This window comes from Schistocerca cancellata, chromosome 6, assembly GCF_023864275.1.
Source record: "Schistocerca cancellata isolate TAMUIC-IGC-003103 chromosome 6, iqSchCanc2.1, whole genome shotgun sequence".
NCBI classification, from domain to species: Eukaryota; Metazoa; Arthropoda; class Insecta; order Orthoptera; family Acrididae; genus Schistocerca; species Schistocerca cancellata.
Window position 1 is genome coordinate 38,529,548 of NC_064631.1, and position 19,395 is coordinate 38,548,942.

The following is a 19,395-nucleotide window of genomic DNA, read 5'->3' on the forward strand; positions in this document are numbered from 1 at the left end:
TATGGCTCGGACGAACACTGACAGCAACGCCACCATGTTGAATAATGCTTTTCATGCAGCCACAGGACGTCCTGTTACAGCTCAAACTGTGAGCAGTAGCCTGCATGAAGCTTAACTTCAAACCCGACGTCCATGGCGAGGTCCATCTTTGCAACCACGACACCATGCAGTGCGGTACAAATAGGCCCAAAAACATGCCAAATGGACCACTCAAGATTGGTATCACGTTCTCATCACCGCTGAGTGTCGCATATGCCTTCAACCAGACAATCGTTGGAGACGTGTTTGGAGTCAATCCAGTCAGGCTGAACGCCTTAGACACACTGTCCAGAGAATGCAACAAGGTGGAGCTTCCCTGCCGTTTTGGGGTGGCAGTATGTGAGGCCGACGTACGCCGACGGTAGTCATGGAAAGCGCCATAACGGCTGTACGATACGTGAATGCCAACCTTTCACTGATAGTGCAACCATGTTGTCGTTGTTGTGGTCTTCACTCCTGAGACTGGTTTGATGCAGTTCTCCATGCTACTCTATCCTGTGCAAGCTTCTTCATCTCCCAGTACCTACTGCAACCTACATCCTTCTGAATCTGCTTAGTGTATTCATCTCTTGGTCTCCCTCTACGATTTTTACCCTCCACGCTCGCCTCCAATTCTAAATTGGTGATCCCTCGATGTCTCAGAACATGTCCTACCAACCGATCCCTTCTTCTGGTCAGGTTGTGCCACAAACTTCTCTTCTCCCCAATCCTATTCAATACCTCCTCGTTAGTTATGTGATCTACCCATCTAATCTTCAGCATTTTTCTGTAGCACCACATTTCGAAAGCTTCTATTCTCTTCTTGTCCAAACTATTTATCGTCCATGTTTCACTTCCATACATGGCTACACTCCATACAAATACATTCAGAAACAACTTCCTGACACTAAAATCTATACTCGATGTTAACAAATTTCTCTTCTTCAGAAATGCTTTCCTTGCCATTGCCAGTCTACATTTTATATCCTCTCTACTTCGACTATCATCAGTTATTTTGCTCTCCAAATAGCAAAACTCCTTTACTACTTTAAGTGCCTCATTTCCTAATCTAATTCCCTCAGCATCACCCGACATAATTCGACTACATTCGATTATCCTCGTTTTGCTTTTGTTGACGATCATCTTATACCCTCCTTTCAAAACACTGTCCATTCCGTTCAACTGCTCTTCCAAGTCCTTTGCTGTCTCTGACAAAATTACAGTGTCATCGGCGAACCTCAAAGTTTTTATTTCTTCCCCATGGATTTTAATACCTAATCCGTTCTTTTGTTTCCTTTCAAAAGAAAATGGTTCAAATGGCTCTGAGCACTATGGGACTTAACAGCTGTGCTCATCAGTCCCCTAGAACTTAGAACTACTTAAACCTAACTAACCTAAGGACATCACACACATCCATGCCCGAGGCAGGATTCGAACCTGCGACCGTAGCGGTCTCGCGGTTCCAGACTGCGCGCCTAGAACCGCGAGACCACCGCGGCCGGCTTGTTTCCTTTATTGCTTGCTCAATATACAGATTGAATAGCATCCGGGAGAGGCTACAACCCTGTCTCACTCCCTTCCAAACCACTGCTTCCCTTTCATGCCCCTCGACTCTTATAACTGCCATCTGGTTTCTGTACAAATTGTAAATAGCCTTTCGCTCCCTGCATTTTACAGTCGCCACCTTTAGAATATGAAAGAAATATTCCAGTCAACATTGTCAAAAGCTTTCTCTAAGTCTACAAATGCTAGAAACGTAGGTTTGCCTTTCCTTAATCTTTCTTCTAAGATAAGTCGTAGGGTCAGTATTGCCTCACGTGTTCCAACATTTCTACGGAATCCAAACTGATCTTCCCCGAGGTCGGCTTCTACTAGTTTTTCCATTCGTTAGTACAGAATTCGCGTTAGTATTTTGCAGCTGTGATTAATTAAACTGATAGTTCAGTAATTTTCACATCTGTCAACACCTGCTTTCTTTGGGATTGGGATTATTATATTCTTCTTGAAGTCTGAGAGTATTACGCCTGCCTCATACATCTTGTTCACCAGATGGTAGAGTTTTGTCAGGACTGGCTCTCCCAAGGCTGTCAGTAGTTCTAATGGAATGTTGTCTACTCCCGGAGCTTTGTTGCGACTCAGGTCTTTCAGTGCTCTGTCAAACTCTTCACGCAGTATCATATCTCCCATTTCATCTTCATCTACATCCTCTTCCATTTCCATAATATTGTCCTCAAGTACATTGCCCATGTATAGACCCTCTATATACTCCTTCCACCTTTCCGCTTTCCCTTCTTTGCTTAGAACTGGGTTTCCATCTGAGCTGTTGATATTCATACAAGTGGTTCTCTTTTCTTCGAAGGTCTCTCTAATTACCCTGTAGGCAGTATATATCTTACCGCTAGTGAGATAAGCCTCTACATCCTTACATTCGTCCTCTAGCTATCCCTGCTTAGCCATTTTGCACTTCCTGTCGATCTCATTTTTGAGACGTTTGTATTCCTTTTTGCCTGCTTCATTTACTGCATTTTTATATTTTCTCCTTTCATCAATTACATTCAATATTTCTTCTGTTACCCAAGGATTTCTACTAGCCCTCGTCTTTTTACCTACTTGATCCTCTGCTGCCTTCACTACTTCGTCCCTCAATGCTACCCATTCATCTTCTACTGTATTTCTTTCCCCCATTCTTGTCAATTGTTCCCTTATGCTCTCCCTGAAACTATGTACAACCTCTGGTTTAGTCAGTTTATCCCCGTCCCATCTCCTTAAATTCCCACCTTTTTGCAGTTTCTTCAGTTTTAATCTACAGTTCATAACCAATAGATTGTGGTCAGAGTCCACATCTGCCCCTGGAAATGTCTTACAATTTATAACCTGGTTCCTATATCTCTGTCTTACCATTATGTAATCTATCTGAAACCTGTTAGTATCTCCAGGTTTCTTCCATGTATACAGTCTTCTTATATGATTCTTGAGCCAAGTGTTACCTATGATTAGGTTGTGCTCTTTGCAAAATTCTACCAGGCGGCTTCCTCTTTCGTTTCTTACCCCCTATCAATATTCACTTACTACGTTTCCTTCTCTCCATTTCCTACTTACGAATTCCAGTCACCCATGACTATTAAATTTTCATCTCCCTTCAATATCTGAATAATATCTTTTATTTCATCATACATTTCTTCAATTTCTTCGTCATCTGCAGAGCTAGTTGGCATATAAACTTGTAGTACTGTGGTAGATGTGGGCTTCGTATCTATCTTGGCCACAATAATGCGTTCACTATGTTGTTTGTAGTAGCTTACCCGCATTCCTATTTTCCTGTTCATTATTATACCTACTCCTGCATTACCCCTATTTAACTTTGTGTTTATAACCCTGTAGTCACCTGACCAGAAGTCTAGTTCCTCCTGCCACCGAACTTCACTAATTCCCACTATATCTAACTTTAACCTATCCATTTCCCTTTTTAAATTTTCTAACCTACCTGCCCGATTAAGGGATCTGACATTCCACGCTCCGATCCGTAGAACGCCAGTTTTCTTTCTCCTGATAACGACATCCTCTCGAGTAGTCCCCGCCCGGAAATCCGAATGGGTAACTATTTTACTTCCGGAATGTTTTACCCAAGAAGACGCCATCATCATTTAACCATACAGTAAAGCTGCATGCCCTCGGGAAAAATTACGGCCGTAGTTTCCCCTTGCTTGCAGCCGTTCGCAGTACCAGCACAGCAAGGTCGTTTTGGTTAGTGTTACAAGGCCAGATCAGTCAATCATCCAGACTGTTGCCCCTGCAACTACTGAAAAGGCTGCTGCCCCTCTTCAGGAACCACACGTTTGTCTGGCCTCTCAACAGTTACCCCTCCGTTGTGGTTGCACCTACGGTACGGCTATCTGTATCGCTGAGGCACGCAAGCCTTCCCACCAACGGCAAGGTCCATGGTTCATGGGGGTAGGACATTTAGGTTATAGGTACACTTACTACCAAATTTCTATACAAAACACGTTAAATCACACTCCCTACTGCTCACATGCATTCCTTTCAAGTTCCAACCGACAATTTCCTGCCCTACTTCTCCTTCTTCTCCCTCTGTAGTCCCGTCTTTCTACCGTCCTCTCGATAGTGAACAGCCAGTAGTTTTCAATTCATCGTCTAGTGCTGCCTTCCAGCGACAAAAAACGGGAGTCATGTGTGCAATGTACAAACGTCTTATTGCGTTTCATGTTTTTAACCCCAAATTTCAGCAGGAGGACTGACAGTCCCGAGGCTTCAAAACCAAACATCTCGCTGGTCCATTTGACTCCCAGCAGACAGTGTTCTGGGCGAGACACCCTTCCAGTGTTCGGGGTAAGGCACACTTCCAGTCCCGTCAGTCCTAATGCGAGTGTCTTGTTCACATCTGCATCTACATCTCCATCTACAGCTACATGATTACTCTGGAATTTACAATTAAGCGCTTGGCAGAGGGCTCATCGAACCAACTACTTCTCTACCATTCCACTCTCGAACAGCGCGCGGGAAAACGCTCTTAAATCTTTCATTGTGAGCTCTCATTTCTCTTAATTTGTCACGATGGTCATTTCTCCCTGGGTAGGTGGACAACAAGAAAATATTGTACACTCTGAGGAGAAAGCTGGAGATTGAAATTACAATGAAATGAACACCCTTAGCTGCTTACAGGCGTTGACATACGTCAACGGGATCAGATGAAAATGTGTGCCCCGGCCGGGACTCGAACCCGGGATCTCCTGCTTACATGGCAGACGCTCTATCCATCTTTTTTAAAGCTTATTTTGTTCGGTTTAGTTCGTTGCATCTGCTCGGACGGGACGTCGCGAGACACCTGTTTCAGTTCGTCCATGAATTCAGTTTTTTTATTACAGAGGGCTGCTAACCGTCTGACCGAACACGCTGAGCTACCGTGCCGGCTCCCATCTGAGCCACCGAGGACACAGAGGATAGCGTGACTTCAGGGCTTTATCTCTGGCACGCCTCCTGCGAAACCCACATTCTCAACGTATTGTCCCGCACTACATTCGTAGTACCTCCGCCCATTATACTCATTACTCGCGGCGCGTTGCCAATTCCCGTAAGAGTTCGGGCACTGTTTGTGCATTCTCACAGAAGAAGAAGATGGTCAAGTGGCCGGTGAGCCTAAACTATATACACTCCTGGAAATGGAAAAAAGAACACATTGACACCGGTGTGTCAGACCCACCATACTTGCTCCGGACACTGCGAGAGGGCTGTACAAGCAATGATCACACGCACGGCACAGCGGACACACCAGGAACCGCGGTGTTGGCCGTCGAATGGCGCTAGCTGCGCAGCATTTGTGCACCACCGCCGTCAGTGTCAGCCAGTTTGCCGTGGCATACGGAGCTCCATCGCAGTCTTTAACACTGGTAGCATGCCGCGACAGCGTGGACGTGAACCGTATGTGCAGTTGACGGACTTTGAGCGAGGGCGTATAGTGGGCATGCGGGAGGCCGGGTGGACGTACCGCCGAATTGCTCAACACGTGGGGCGTGAGATCTCCACAGTACATCGATGTTGTCGCCAGTGGTCGGCGGAAGGTGCACGTGCCCGTCGACCTGGGACCGGACCGCAGCGACGCGCGGATGCACGCCAAGACCGTAGGATCCTACGCAGTGCCGTAGGGGACCGCACCGCCACTTCCCAGCAAATTAGGGACACTGTTGCTCCTGGGGTATCGGCGAGGACCATTCGCAACCGTCTCCATGAAGCTGGGCTACGGTCCCGCACACCGTTAGGCCGTCTTCCGCTCACGCCCCAACATCGTGCAGCCCGCCTCCAGTGGTGTCGCGACATGCGTGAATGGAGGGACGAATGGAGACGTGTCGTCTTCAGCGATGAGAGTCGCTTCTGCCTTGGTGCCAATGATGGTCGTATGCGTGTTTGGCTACGTGCAGGTGAGCGCCACAATCAGGACTGCATGCGACCGAGGCACACAGGGCCAACACCCGGCATCATGGTGTGGGGAGCGATCTCCTACACTGGCCGTACACCACTGGTGATCGTCGAGGGGACACTGAATAGTGCACGGTACATCTAAACCGTCATCGAACCCATCGTTCTACCATTCCTAGACCGGCAAGGGAACTTGCTGTTCCAACAGGACAATGCACGTCCGAAGTATCCCGTGCCACCCAACGTGCTCTAGAAGGTGTAAGTCAACTACCCTGGCCAGCAAGATCTCCGGATCTGTCCCCCATTGAGCATGTTTGGGACTGGATGAAGCGTCGTCTCACGCGGTCTGCACGTCCAGCACGAACGCCGGTCCAACTGAGGCGCCAGGTGGAAATGGCATGGCAAGCCGTTCCACAGGACTACATCCAGCATCTCTACGATCATGGGAGAATAGCAGCCTGCATTGCTGCGAAAGGTGGATATACACTGCACTAGTGCCGACATTGTGCATGCTCTGTTGCCTGTGTCTATGTGCCTGTGGTTCTGTCAGTGTGATCACGTGATGTATCTGACCCCAGGAATGTGTCAATAAAGTTTCCCCTTCCTGGGACAATGAATTCACGGTGTTCTTATTTCAATTTCCAAGAGTGTATATACTAAGATGGTATCTGTTCTTTCGGACATGTCCGTCTCAGTATATAAACAGTTAAGGCTCACCGGCCAGTTGACTGTCTTCTTCTTCTGTGCGAATGCACAAACAGTGCCCGAACTCTTACGGGAATCGGCAACGCGCCGCGAGTAATGAGTATAATGGGCAGGGGCACTACGAATGTAGTGAGGGACAATACGTTAAGAATGTGGGTTTCGCAGGAGGCGTGCCAGAGATAAATCCCTGCAGTCGCGCTATCCTCTGTGGCCTCGGTGGCTCAGATGGATAGAGCGTCTGCCATGTAAGCAGGAGATCCCGGGTTCGAGTCCAGGCCGGGGCACACATTTTCATCTGTCCCCGTTGACGTATGTCAACCCCTGTACGCAGCTAAGGGTGTTCATTTCATTGTAATATCATTCTAACGAGCTGCATGGTCACAGATGGTATCTGTTCTTTCGGACATGTCCGATCCCGGGTTCGAGTCCCGGCTGGGGCACACAATTTCATCTGTCCCCGTTAACGTATGTGAAAGCCTGTAAGCAGCTAAGGGTGTTCATTTCATTGTAATTTCATTATAACGAGCTGCATGGTCACCGATGTATTAGTTCTTTCGGACATGTCCGAAAGAACAGATACCATCTTAGTATATATACTGGAGGCTGAAATTTCACGAACAGGTCGTTGCTATCGTGGGTACGCATGCAATTGACAGAAACTAATCTACCGAATTTTCACGCTTCTCCAGGAGAGGCGAAAAGACTTGACGGATCACAGGGACGACTCGACGTTCAGCTTCGACCCAACCAAAATCAACGTGAAGCAGCTGGAGAAGCACAAGACGAAGCGCATCGACTCCCGCAAGGGTGTGCTGCTGGCGTCGTACGGCCGCAAGAAGACGCGCCGGAGGAAACGGGGGACGAGGTCCGGGGGCGGCGGCGGGGGCGGCGACAGCAGCACGGACGGGGGCGGCGGCGACGGCAACGGCGGGGGCGGCTCCGGGGGCGCGTCCAACGGCGGGGGCGGCGGGGGCAACGGGGGGCAGGCGCGCGGCCGCAGCAGGTCGGCCACCCCCAGCCCGCGCCGCGACCAGCGCCCGCCGCCCCCTGCCGGCCCCCAGAAGGAGGCGGCCGCCCCCCAGCTGAGCCCGCCCGTCACCAGCCCGGAGCCCGTCCGTCCCGCCGACACCCCGCGCTCCGGAAACACCCTCGGTACGTACTTCCTCTCATACACTCCTCACGCTCTGCCTACTCTGCTCATCGTTAAATGTAAAACGCTATGTCTGTTGTTATCTCATTGGATTCTCCTTCACGCGGATCGTACACTACTGGCCATTAAAATTGCTACACCACGAAGATGACGTGCTACAGACGCGAAATTTAACCGACAGGAAGAAGATGCTGCGATATGCAAATGATTAGCTTTTCAGAGCATTCACACACGGTTGGCGCCGGTGGCGACACCTACAACGTGCTGACATGAGGAAAGTTTCCAATCGATTTCTCATACACAAACAGCAGTTGTGCGGCGTTGCCTGGGGAAACGTTGTTAGGATGCCTCGTGTAAAGAGGAGAAATTCGTACCATCACGTTTCCGACTTTGTTAAAGGTCGGATTGTAGCCTATCGCGATTGCGGTTTATCGTATCGCGACATTGCTGCTCGCGTTGGTCGAGATCCAATGACTGTTAGCAGAAAATGGAATCGGTGGGTTCAGGAGGGCAATACGGAACTCCGTGCTGGATCCCAACGGCCCCGTATCACTAGCAGTCGAGATGACATTCATCTTATCCGCACGGCTGTAACGGATCGTGCAGCCACGTCTCGATCCCTGAGTCAACAGATGGGGACAACCATCTGCACGAACAGTTCGACGACGTTTGCAGCAGCATGGACTATCAGCTCAGAGACTATGGCTGCGGTTACCCTTGAACGCTGCATCTCAGACAGGAGCGTCTGCGATGGTGTACTCAACGACGGACCTGGGTGCACGAATGGCAAAACACTTTTTCGGATGAATCCAGGTTCTGTTTACAGCATCATGATGTTCGCATCCGTGTTTGGCGACATTGCGGTGAATACACATTGGAAGCGTGTATTCATCATCGCCATACTGGCGTATCACTCGGCGTGATGGTACAGTGTGCCATTCATTACACGTCTTGGTCACCTCTTCTTCGCATTGAACATGTTTGCATTGAACAGTGGACGTTAAATTTCAGATGTGTTACGACCGGTGGCTCTAACCTTCATTCGATCCCTGCGAAACCCTACATTTCAGCAGGATAATGCACGACCGCATGTTGCAGGTCCTGTACGGGCCTTTCTTGATACAGAAAATGTTCGACTGCTGCCCTGGCCAGCACATTCTCCAGATCTCTCACCAATTGAAAACGTCTGGTCAATGGTGGCCGAGCAACTGGCTCGTCACAATATGCCTGCCACTACTCTTGATGAACTGTGGTATCGTGTTGAAGCTGCATGGGCAGCTGTACCTGTACACGCCATCCAAGCTCTGTTTGACTCAATGTCCAGGCGTATCAAGGTCGTTATTACGGCCAGAGGTGGTTGTTCTGGGTACTGATTTCTCAGGATCTATGCACCCAAATTGTGTGAAAATGTAATCACATGTCAGTTCTAGTATAATATATTTGTCCAATGAATACCCGTTTATCATCTGCATTTCTTCTTGGTGTAGCAATTTTAATGGCCAGTAGTGAAAGTACGCCCTGTCAAATTATTTTGATGAGTTTATGCTGGAGCCTCACTGCTTGCACATCTACATCTGCATTCGAGTCTTGTTACAGAACTAGGGTCGGTGGCCAATGTTAAACTGACGATAGGCCTGAATGAAGTTTCACGCATAACGCACCGTTTGCCAACTCTTTAGGAAACTACTGCAGTGCTGGTTTCATTCAGTAGCCGTTTGCCATTGGTGAGAGCGGCTCGCAATGGCCGAGACAATTGTAGATAACCCAGCTGAGAAGTGCACGGTATGATTAGATCTTTGCTGACAACAGGATCTGCAGCTGCTGAAACCCATGGTGAGTTATTCCTAGTGCAGGAACCTGAAACAATGAATGGCAAACATGTTCGAAAATGGAATCGAGAATTTCAAAATAGCCGCACAAATGTTCACGACGGACAGAGTAATATCAGGCTCAGTATTCGGACCGACGACTTCGTTGATAAAGTGAACCAAAAACTTCGAAATGATGAGCAATTGACGATTAGTGGTCTGGCTAATGAATTCCAAAATGTTGCTCGAACCTCAATTTGCGAGATTGTCACTGAACAACTTGGATATCACAAACTGTGTGCGAGGTGGTTTCCAAAATTGCTCACTGATCAGCACAAAGAGCAAAGAATGCGTAGTGCACTGAGGTCCTCGGAGCGCTGTACAAGATGGAGATGATTTGTGTTCCCACATCGTTACGGTCGACAAGACGTGAATATCGCACACCAATGCCGATTCGAGACAACAGCCAATGCAGAGGCGCCATTCAACTTCACTCAAACCAAAAAAAATTAAGCAGTCTCTGTTCCCGAATCGAAAAATGATAGCTATCGATTTTTGAGACAAAAAGGTCGTCCTTTCGATTGGTTTCATGGACCGTGCGTCAACAATTAGAGCTGACGTGTGCTGACCAAAATGAGACGTGCGATTCAAAATCGATGCCGCGTGGGAACTGTCTGGCATAATCCTCCTTCACGACAACGCATACCCTCATACCGCAGCCAAAATCAAGCCAAAAATTCAAGATTTTAGTTGGGAACTTTTCGATCACCTCTGTACAGTCCCGACCTTCCACCAGGCGACTGTTTCCTCTCCTTGCGTTTGAAAAAGTGACTGACCGGGCAACGATTTCAAAATGACGATGAACTCAATACTGGCATTACCAACTGGCTCAATTCCCAGGCGACAGACTTCTGTGCGCAGGGGTTAAAGAAGCTGGTGCAGCGTTACAGAAATTGTGTAGATGTGAACGCCGATTACGTGAAAAAGTGAAGAAGATATGTAGTAAAGTAAAACTGTCAGTAAAAAACCTTTTCTCGTGAGCTTATTTTTTTTTTTTATAACCAAACGGACCTTAGTTTTGGAACAAGCCTCGCACGTACTCCGCCAGCCACCACACGATGCCTGATGGAGGATACTCTGTCCCACTACTCATCATTTCTTCCCCTTTTCCCTCGTAAACAGACGGAGGGAAAAATGAATGTCCATATGCCTCCGTATGAGCCCTAATTTCTCCTATCTTCGTGGTCCTTACGCGAAATTTATACTGGTGGTAGTAGAATTGTTCTGTCGCCAGCTTCAGATGCCGGTTCCCAAAATTTTCTCAATAGACTTCCTCGAAAAAGAACGTCGCCTTCCGTCGAGGGATTCCTATTTCAATTCGCGGAGCATCTCCGTAATACCAGCGTGTTGTTCGAACCTACCGGTAACAAATCTGTCTTCCCACCTCTGAATTGTCCCGATGTCCTTCTTTAATCCGACCTGATGCGGACCCCAAACATTCGAGCAGAACTCAAGAATAGGTCACACTTGCGTCCTATATACGATCTCCTTTGCAGATCAACAGTAAACCCTACTACAGTCCTCACAAGCTTGATCCATTTCACATAGCTTTGCGTCGTTACGCCAGGATATTTAAACGACGTGACAGTCTCAAGCAGAGCACTGCAGATGATGTACCCGAACATTAAGTATTTGTTTTTCGTATTCATCCGCATCGCCGACATGACCCGGTGATGATGAAACAAGCCCAATTAGTCCTTTTTTATCGACTAATTCTACTCTTCATCTCAGAGACGCACTTGAGTTCTACGTACTCAACTATTTATTGGTTGTATTCCAATCTCTGTCGTGAGTTATTCCTTGTCATCTTAAGACATGTCCTGTCATCTTCCCCCTTTTCTTGTCAGTGTTTTCCATATATTTTTCCTTCGCCGTTTCTGCGGGGAACCTCATTCGTTCATTACCTTATCAGTCTACCTACTTTTTAACATCCTTTCGTAGCAAACCACCTCGAAAGCTTTCCCACAGTCCGTGGTTCACTGCCATTCAATGCTGTGCTCCAAACGTACATTCACGGAAATCTTGTCCTCAGATTAAAGCCGATTTTTGATACTATCAGACCTGTCTTGGCCAGTAATTATCCACTTTGCCTGTACCTGTGACGATTTTTATATTCTCCGTGCTATTTTGCTTCCAAGGTGGCAGAATCCTTAACTTCAACTGCGTCGTGTTTTCCAATTTTCATATCAAGTTTTTCGCTATTCTCATTTCTATTGCTGGTCATTACTTTCGTCTTTCGTCTGTTATTCTCAGACCATATTCTGTAATCCTTAGACTGTTCATTCCATACAGCTTGTCCTGCAATTTTTCTTCACTTTCACTCAGGATAGCAATGTCATCAGATAATCTTATCACTGATATCGTCTCACCCTGAATTTCAATTCCACTCTTGAAACTTCCTTTTATTTCTGCTATTGCTTCTGTGATGTATAGATTGAACAGTACACCAATTTAACCCGAACACTTCGTTCTTGGACTCCTAATCTTATAGTACCCTCTTAATTCTTGTATATATGTCTTTCCCTATAGCTTACTCCTATTTTCCTCAGAATCTCGACATCTAGCACCATTTCAGATTGTCGATAGTTTTCCCATCTTCTGCATTGTGAGGATACAGTTTTCCGGAGATCTGATGATATTTTCCAGTATCATAAATTTTTACACACCAACTTGAACGGCCGAGCTGAATGGAATGAACTGTCTAATGAGTAAAGAATATGGAATGAGAGTAAATCGAAGGAAGACGAAAGTAATGAGAAGTAGCAGAAATGAAAACAGCGAGAAATTTATCATCATAACTGGCGATATGAAATAGATGAATTTAAGGAATCTTGCCACCTAGGCAAGAAAATAACCCGTGACCGACGGAGCAAGCAGGACATCAAAAGCAGACTAGCACTGACAAAAAGGACTTTCTTGGCTAAGACAAGCCTACTAGTACCAAATATAGGTCTGAATTCAAGGAAGAAATTTCTGAGAATGTACATTTGGAGCACAGCATTGTGTAGTAGTGAAGCATGGACTGTTGGAAAACTGGAAGAGAAGAGAATCTAAGTATTCCAGATGTGGTGCTACAGACGAATGCTGAAAATGAGGTGGACTGACAAGGAATGGAATGAGGAGGTTCTGCGCAAAATCGCAGAGGAAATGGATGTACGGAAAAACACTGACAACAAGAAGGGAAAGATCATAGGACGTCTATTAAGACATCAGGGAATAGCTAGAGGGGCTGTAGAGGGTAAAAATTGAAGAGGAAGACAAGGGTTGGAATACATCCAGCAAGTAATTGAGGAGATCGGTTGCAAGTGCTATTATGAGATGAAGAGGTTGGCACAGGAGAGGAATTCGTGGCGGGCCGCATCAAACCAGGCAGAACACTGACGAATCAAAAAAAAAAAAAAAAAAAAAAAAAGTAGGGGAAGAAACAGACTGAATCTTGCAATAAATTACAGCTAGTCTTCTTCATCTCTCCAAGTGTTGAGCCTCTTGGCATGTTATGATCTCGTCTAGAAGTTCTGATGTCATCTGGTCACTGGTCGACCTAGCGACCTTATATCGTCGGAGTGGCGCAGTAGCACGGATTTTGCGATCCTGTTTGAGCTCAATTCATTGTAGATGTTTCACCAATTATCTTGGTAGTTTTGTCTATAATTGTCATGGGCTCAATTTTTTCCTTCAACAAATCTTCATTCCTTTCGTGATCTCATTTGGTGTTCGTTTCAGCCAGTAATAGCAAATCGACTGTTGAAAAATTACAAGAGGAGGAGATACGTTTGGAAAATGCTTGGAGACGAGGGAAGATTCCAGATGGACTGCATCATGGTGAGACAGAGATTCCGAAATTAGATATTGCATTGTAAGGCGTACCCAGAAACAGATACAGACTCGGATCGCAGGTTAGGTAATGACGAAGAGGAGTCTGAAGTTTAAGAGACTCATTCGGAAGGATCAGTGTGCAAAAAAGGTGGGACGTTGACGTAATGGGAAATAATGAGGCGCGTTTGAAGGTATCTGAAGCTATATTGCGATAATAAATAGCACAGTAGGCAGTTCAGTTGAAGAAATGGACATCTCTAAAAAGGGCAATCACAGAAATTGGACATAAAAACATAGGTACCAGGAATGTAACTGTGAAGAAACTTAGAATAACAGAAGAAATACTTCAGTTGACCGATGAGAGAAGGAAGTTGAGGAATACAGTAACACAAGTCGCTTCAAAATGAAATAAACAGGAAGTACAAGGAAGCTAAGGCGAAATTCGAGCAGGAAAAATTTGAAAAATCGAAAAACAAATAGATGCCGGGAGAACTGATTCATCATATGGAAAAGTGAAAACAAAGATCGCTGAAAAAAACAAAGATTCAACATTAAGAGTGCAATGGGAATTCCATTGTTAAGCACAGAGAAAAGATGGAAAGAGTCTGTTCAAGGGCTTTACGAGGGGTGAGACTTGTTTGATGAAGTGGTTAAAGAAGAAATGGGAGTTGATCAGGAAGACACAGGGGATCCGGTAGCCTATTAGAGTCAGTTTAAAGAATTTTGGAACACTTGCGATTAAATAAATAACATTCATTTGGAATTTTTTAAATCACTGGGGGAAATGGCAACAAAATGGCCGTTCAAGTTGGTGTGTAAAAATTTATGATACTGGAAAATATCTTCTTCACTTTCAGTGAGAATAGCAATTTCATAAGCGAATATTATCATTGATATCCTTCCGCACTGAATTTTAATTCCATTCTTTTATTTCCGGAATTGCATCTTCAGTGTATAAATTGAACAGTAATGGCGAAAGACTACATCCCTAACTTGCTTGCTTTTTAATCAGAGAACTTCGTTCTTGGTTTTCCACTCCCATTATTCCCTCTCGGCTCTTGTACATGTTCTATATGAACCGTCTCTCCCTACTTTTCTCAAAATTTCGAATATCTTGCACCATTTTACATTGTCGAACACTTTTTCCAAGCCGACAAATCCTATGAAAGTGTCTTAATTTTCCCTTATTCTTGCTTCCAATATCAACCGTAACGTGAGATCCGTCTCTCTAGTGCCTTTACCTTTCCTAAAGCCAAACTGATCGTCATATAACAGGTTCTCCGTTATCTTTTCCATTCTTCTGTATATTATTCTTGTCTGCAACTTGGACGCATTAGCTGTTAAGCTGATTGTCAGCTCTTGCAGTCTTCGTAAATGTGTGGATGATGTTTTTCCGAAAGTCTGATGGTATATTGCGAGCCTCATATATACTACACACCAACGTGAAAAGTCACTTTGTTGCCACTTGACCCCAAAATTTGAGAAATTCAGACGGAATGTTACCGATACCTTCTGCCTTATTTGATCTTAAGTCTTCCAGAGATCTTTAAATTCTGATTCTAATATTGGATCCCCCCCCCCATCTCTTCCCTATCGACTCCTGTTTCTTCCTTAGTCACATCGAACAAGTCTTCCCCCATGACTGTTAAATTATCACCTCCTTTTACATACAGTATTACCTGATCAATATTACATATACTTTATCTTCCCGTACTCTGCTTGTGACAACGGAATATATTCCTAAACTATTGTTACTGGCACAGATTTGCCGTCGATTCTGAGCAGATTGTTGCCGGCGCGTTTACCCTTCAGCTTCACTGCTTGCTCCAAATCAAGACAGGCGCAGATATCAAGCTGGTTTGCGCTTCGAGCAGTGATCATCGCCGGTCGTCCTGGAATTTGATGTGCGGTTTCAGAGTCACTAGCCATGCTCTTGTATAGAGTACTTCTCGTTTATGAGGTTTCTTTTGCAACATACACCTACATCTACATTCATACCTTGCAAAACCAGAATGAAGTACATGGCAGAGGATGCTTTCCATAGGATGACATACTATTGTTTCCCATTCAGTTTGTGTATGAAGTGCGAGAATAATGACCGCTTAAATGCCTTTATATTCAATCTAATTTTGTCTCGCCGATCCCTACAGGAACGATACGGAAGAGGCTCTTGTACAGGACTGCTACAAATGATTCATTCGTTTTCGAAGCTCTGTTTTCCAAAGTATTACATGTACTAACGTGATTGGTTCATGAATAGAGCCGGCCGGGGTGGCCGAGCGGTTCTAGGCGCTACAGTCTGGAACCGCGCGACCGCTACGGTCGCAGGTTCGAATGCTGCCTCGAGCATGGATGTGTGTGATGTCCTTAGGTTAGTTAGGTTTGAGTAGTTCTAAGTTCTAGGGGACTGATGACCTCAGAAGTTGAGTCCCATAGTGCTCAGAGCCATTTGAACCATTTTTGAACATGAATAGACATAAACTCACTCTACAGATGTTCTGTGAGTCCCCCTCTGGTCACACGACACACGTCCAAGCGATAGTCCGGCAGCACCACTAAATCTGTTAGCTGCTCCAGTGTTCTTGGCACTGGGAGTACGTCAACATGGCCGTTAATGTACCCCCAAATAAAAAAGTCGCAAGGCGTTAGGTCGGGAGACCTGTAAGAGGGGGGGGGGGGGAGGCTGGGGAAGGGGGGAGGGAGGCGGGGACAAGGAAATGGAGTCACATCATCTTAACAACTGCACCCCGTCCAGCGACGCGGTAGTTCGTCGTTTAGATAGCGAAGATCATCTGTGCTCCAATGAGAGCGTGTCCCAACCTGTTGCAAGTTGAAATTCTCGGAATCGGCAGTTACCTGTGGAAACAATCACAACTGCAACATAACAAGGTAAGAGGTGCCTGTCACGGTCTTTTCACAGCAGAAAAACGGCCCATACAGTTTCGTCTGTGACATTACACAGAAAACTTTAAGCTTCGGCGAACCTCGTTGGCGCGCCATTACGTCAGGAGAATTTTTTTCTGAACCCACGCTGCATGTTGTAACGGATAAACATGTCGCTTATTCCAACACACACAAACTCTTTTCTTGCTGTGGCGCCATTTCGTCAAGGCACTACATTCGTAACAACAACTGGTGGACATACTGCAAATCAGTGAATTTATGCTTCTGTTCATGCATCCATCATATTAATACATATTATACTCAGGAAAATATAAAGCTTTGAAAATAAATGAATCATATATATATATATATATATATATATATATATATATATATATATATATATATATATATTTATATATATTACTCCTAGCCCCCACAATATTTGTGTTGGACCTGGTAATAAGGCTTTCGTGGGATAGACTTTCTGGCAGTTCAAGTTCTGAGCACTTCAGTGACGCCTGTCCGTGGATCAAATAAATCTGTGATCATTCATGTTTTGCATTTTTGTATACGTCAAGATCCGCTGATAGTCTTGTCGAGCATTATTCCAGAATAGTCGTGCCTGTGTTCAGTAAGCAGTCTCCTTGACAGACGGAGTGCACTTTCGTCGTATCCTACAAATTAAACCACCAGTGTTTGTTGTGAGCATAGGAGATAATTTTAAAAATGAGAACTACAAATAACGTTTCTAAACAGGCATTCATTTCACCTGTTTTCGAACGAATAACTGTCTGGCACTGGAGGCACAGCGATCACCACAGCCCTTCTTATTGTATAACTTTACGTGCAAAAATTTTCTCATATTAGTTCCTCCTTGTCACTAAATTTATCGTTTTTTTCGGTATAAATCGTCATGTGGCGAATGCCGTAAATGAAGTAAACATCGACAAAAACTGACGGATTATTATTAAATCTCCTCCCAAACCACTGGGCCAATTTCAACGAAACTAGGTACACATATACCTTATTGTCAGGCGACAATTGCTGTATGGGTAAGAACGATCTGCCTATTAAAGTGGTGGAAAAGATGCGTAGCCAGAGACGCGTGAATTCCCAGACTTTACTTTTCCAGTATTTAAGAGTGAGAGCACTGAAACAAACGTATCACATAATTTGAAACTTTTACGAATTTTTTCCTGGCTGATAACCCCTAAAAAAATTATCAAAGGAAAAAGTTTATGGCTTACTGTTTTTTCGCTGTTTATGCAGTAAAAGTACTGCATGATGCATATCGTTATGATTTATTACTTCTTTACTACTACCTGTATTCGCAACACTTTTACAGACAGTATGCGCACAATGCACTCAATGTAAATGCAAAATTATATCATTGTACGACACATAGTTCAGGAGATATGACGTGATAAACAATGCGTGAAAAACTGTAGCATAACGCAAGAAGTTTTAATTTATTACTTCTTTACTAATACCTCTATTTGCAATAAATTTCGCAAACGGCCTCCACGTATGCCGCTGAATGCACCTAAAATATTATATCGTGCGACACACAGTTCAGGACGTGGCCAACGATAAATACGGACCTAAGCGCACGTCTGTGTGACGTCAGTAATGTAGTGTAAGCCACAGTGTGACACACAAATGCATGCTTTGTCAGAGATTTCGTCGAACTTCTTTGACCAAACTACTTCATTGGCGCTGTTACACGATCGTAAAATTTTCCGTCGTAGTTGTTTGGGAATGGATGCCGGACAGTTAACAACAGCGTATGTTGGTGGCAAGTGTACTGCTTGAGAAGAAAGAGAAATGGAAACGACAGTGGGTGAAACCGTGGATAACGAGAAGAGAAGGTCGAAGTGTTCATCAGAATTAGCTTCGTGAGCTACAGTGCGAGAACATAAAGAATAACAAAAATTATTTGAGAATGGGCGAACAAACGTTTCAATTTGCCATCATGACAGTGGCCCCTCATATTTGCATACACGATATTCATTTAAGAAATGCCATTTCTTAATTTCATTCATCATAATCGCTGTTTCTGAAAAACCTGCAATTGTGTCAGTCATGATTTAAATAACGAAACACTGCACTAGTTATGTACGTTTTCATGCTTAATATGACGCTTTTCGAGAACATATTCTCACTGTCAAAAGAAAATATTCACGTAGATATTTTATATGGTGTTTGTATACGTGTTCTTCTGTCTCTCTTGTCCTGCTATTGTGATTTATAGTTTATTGAAATCGGGCAGATTTCTGTTGTCCAATTTTCCGAAACATCGCATAAAAGACGTATGTAAATATTTGTACTTGATCATGAGAATAAATTCTGGCAAAGCACCATGAAAAAAATACGGAATTGGTACAATGTTTGAGTGTTTGAATCATGAACACTATTTCTGCTAAAGATCGTCTCATGGATAGGTCAAGTTTTTTTAGCAACGGGCGAAAGCTATTCCAGCTTACAATACAATACTCGAATCCCACAGTGTACCATTTTACGCATTATTCCAGAAACATGTGAACTGCCGGCCGTGGTGGCCAAGCGGTTAAAGGCGCTACAGTCTGGAACCGCGCGGCCGCTGCGGTCGCAGGTTCGAGTCCTGCCTCGGGCGTGGATGTGTGTGATGTCCTTGGGTTAGTTGGGTTTAAGTAGTTCTAAGTTCTAGGGGACTGATGACCTTAGAAGTCCCATAGTGCTCAGAGCCAAACATGTCAACTAATAGATAAATAATCTATTGAGACATTTATGAAGGTTAAGTTAGGTTATTTAGAATACAAATAAATACATTTTTCCATTTATATAAACTTTGAACATACTTGGCTTTTCACATCTCCATTTCTTCCGACATCCTTTCTTTCTGTATTTAAGCATAGTGCAACAACTTCCTTATAAGATTCCAACCGCTTATTACAGTTTGTGTAGTCAGCATGCTTTGTGTTATGTAGAATTTCGTATTCTTGGCACTTTGCAATGATCACTGAGGTAGTAGAAACGCACCAC

The 19,395-nt window shown here is 44.8% G+C and overlaps 1 protein-coding gene and 1 non-coding gene across 2 annotated transcripts in view; both read left to right on the forward strand.

The window, feature by feature from the left end:
- Positions 1-19,395, forward strand: part of LOC126191195 (sodium channel protein 60E-like) — a 339,817-nt gene that overhangs the window by 88,381 nt on the left and 232,041 nt on the right. Inside the window, exons 7-8 of the mRNA XM_049931990.1 lie at positions 7,344-7,550; positions 7,641-7,806. Of these exons, the coding sequence (XP_049787947.1) occupies positions 7,344-7,550; positions 7,641-7,806 (373 nt within the window). The remainder of the gene's footprint in view (positions 1-7,343; positions 7,551-7,640; positions 7,807-19,395) is intronic.
- Trnat-ugu (transfer RNA threonine (anticodon UGU)) lies at positions 6,865-6,938 on the forward strand. The gene has a single exon. It is a non-coding gene; the product is annotated as a tRNA-Thr (tRNA).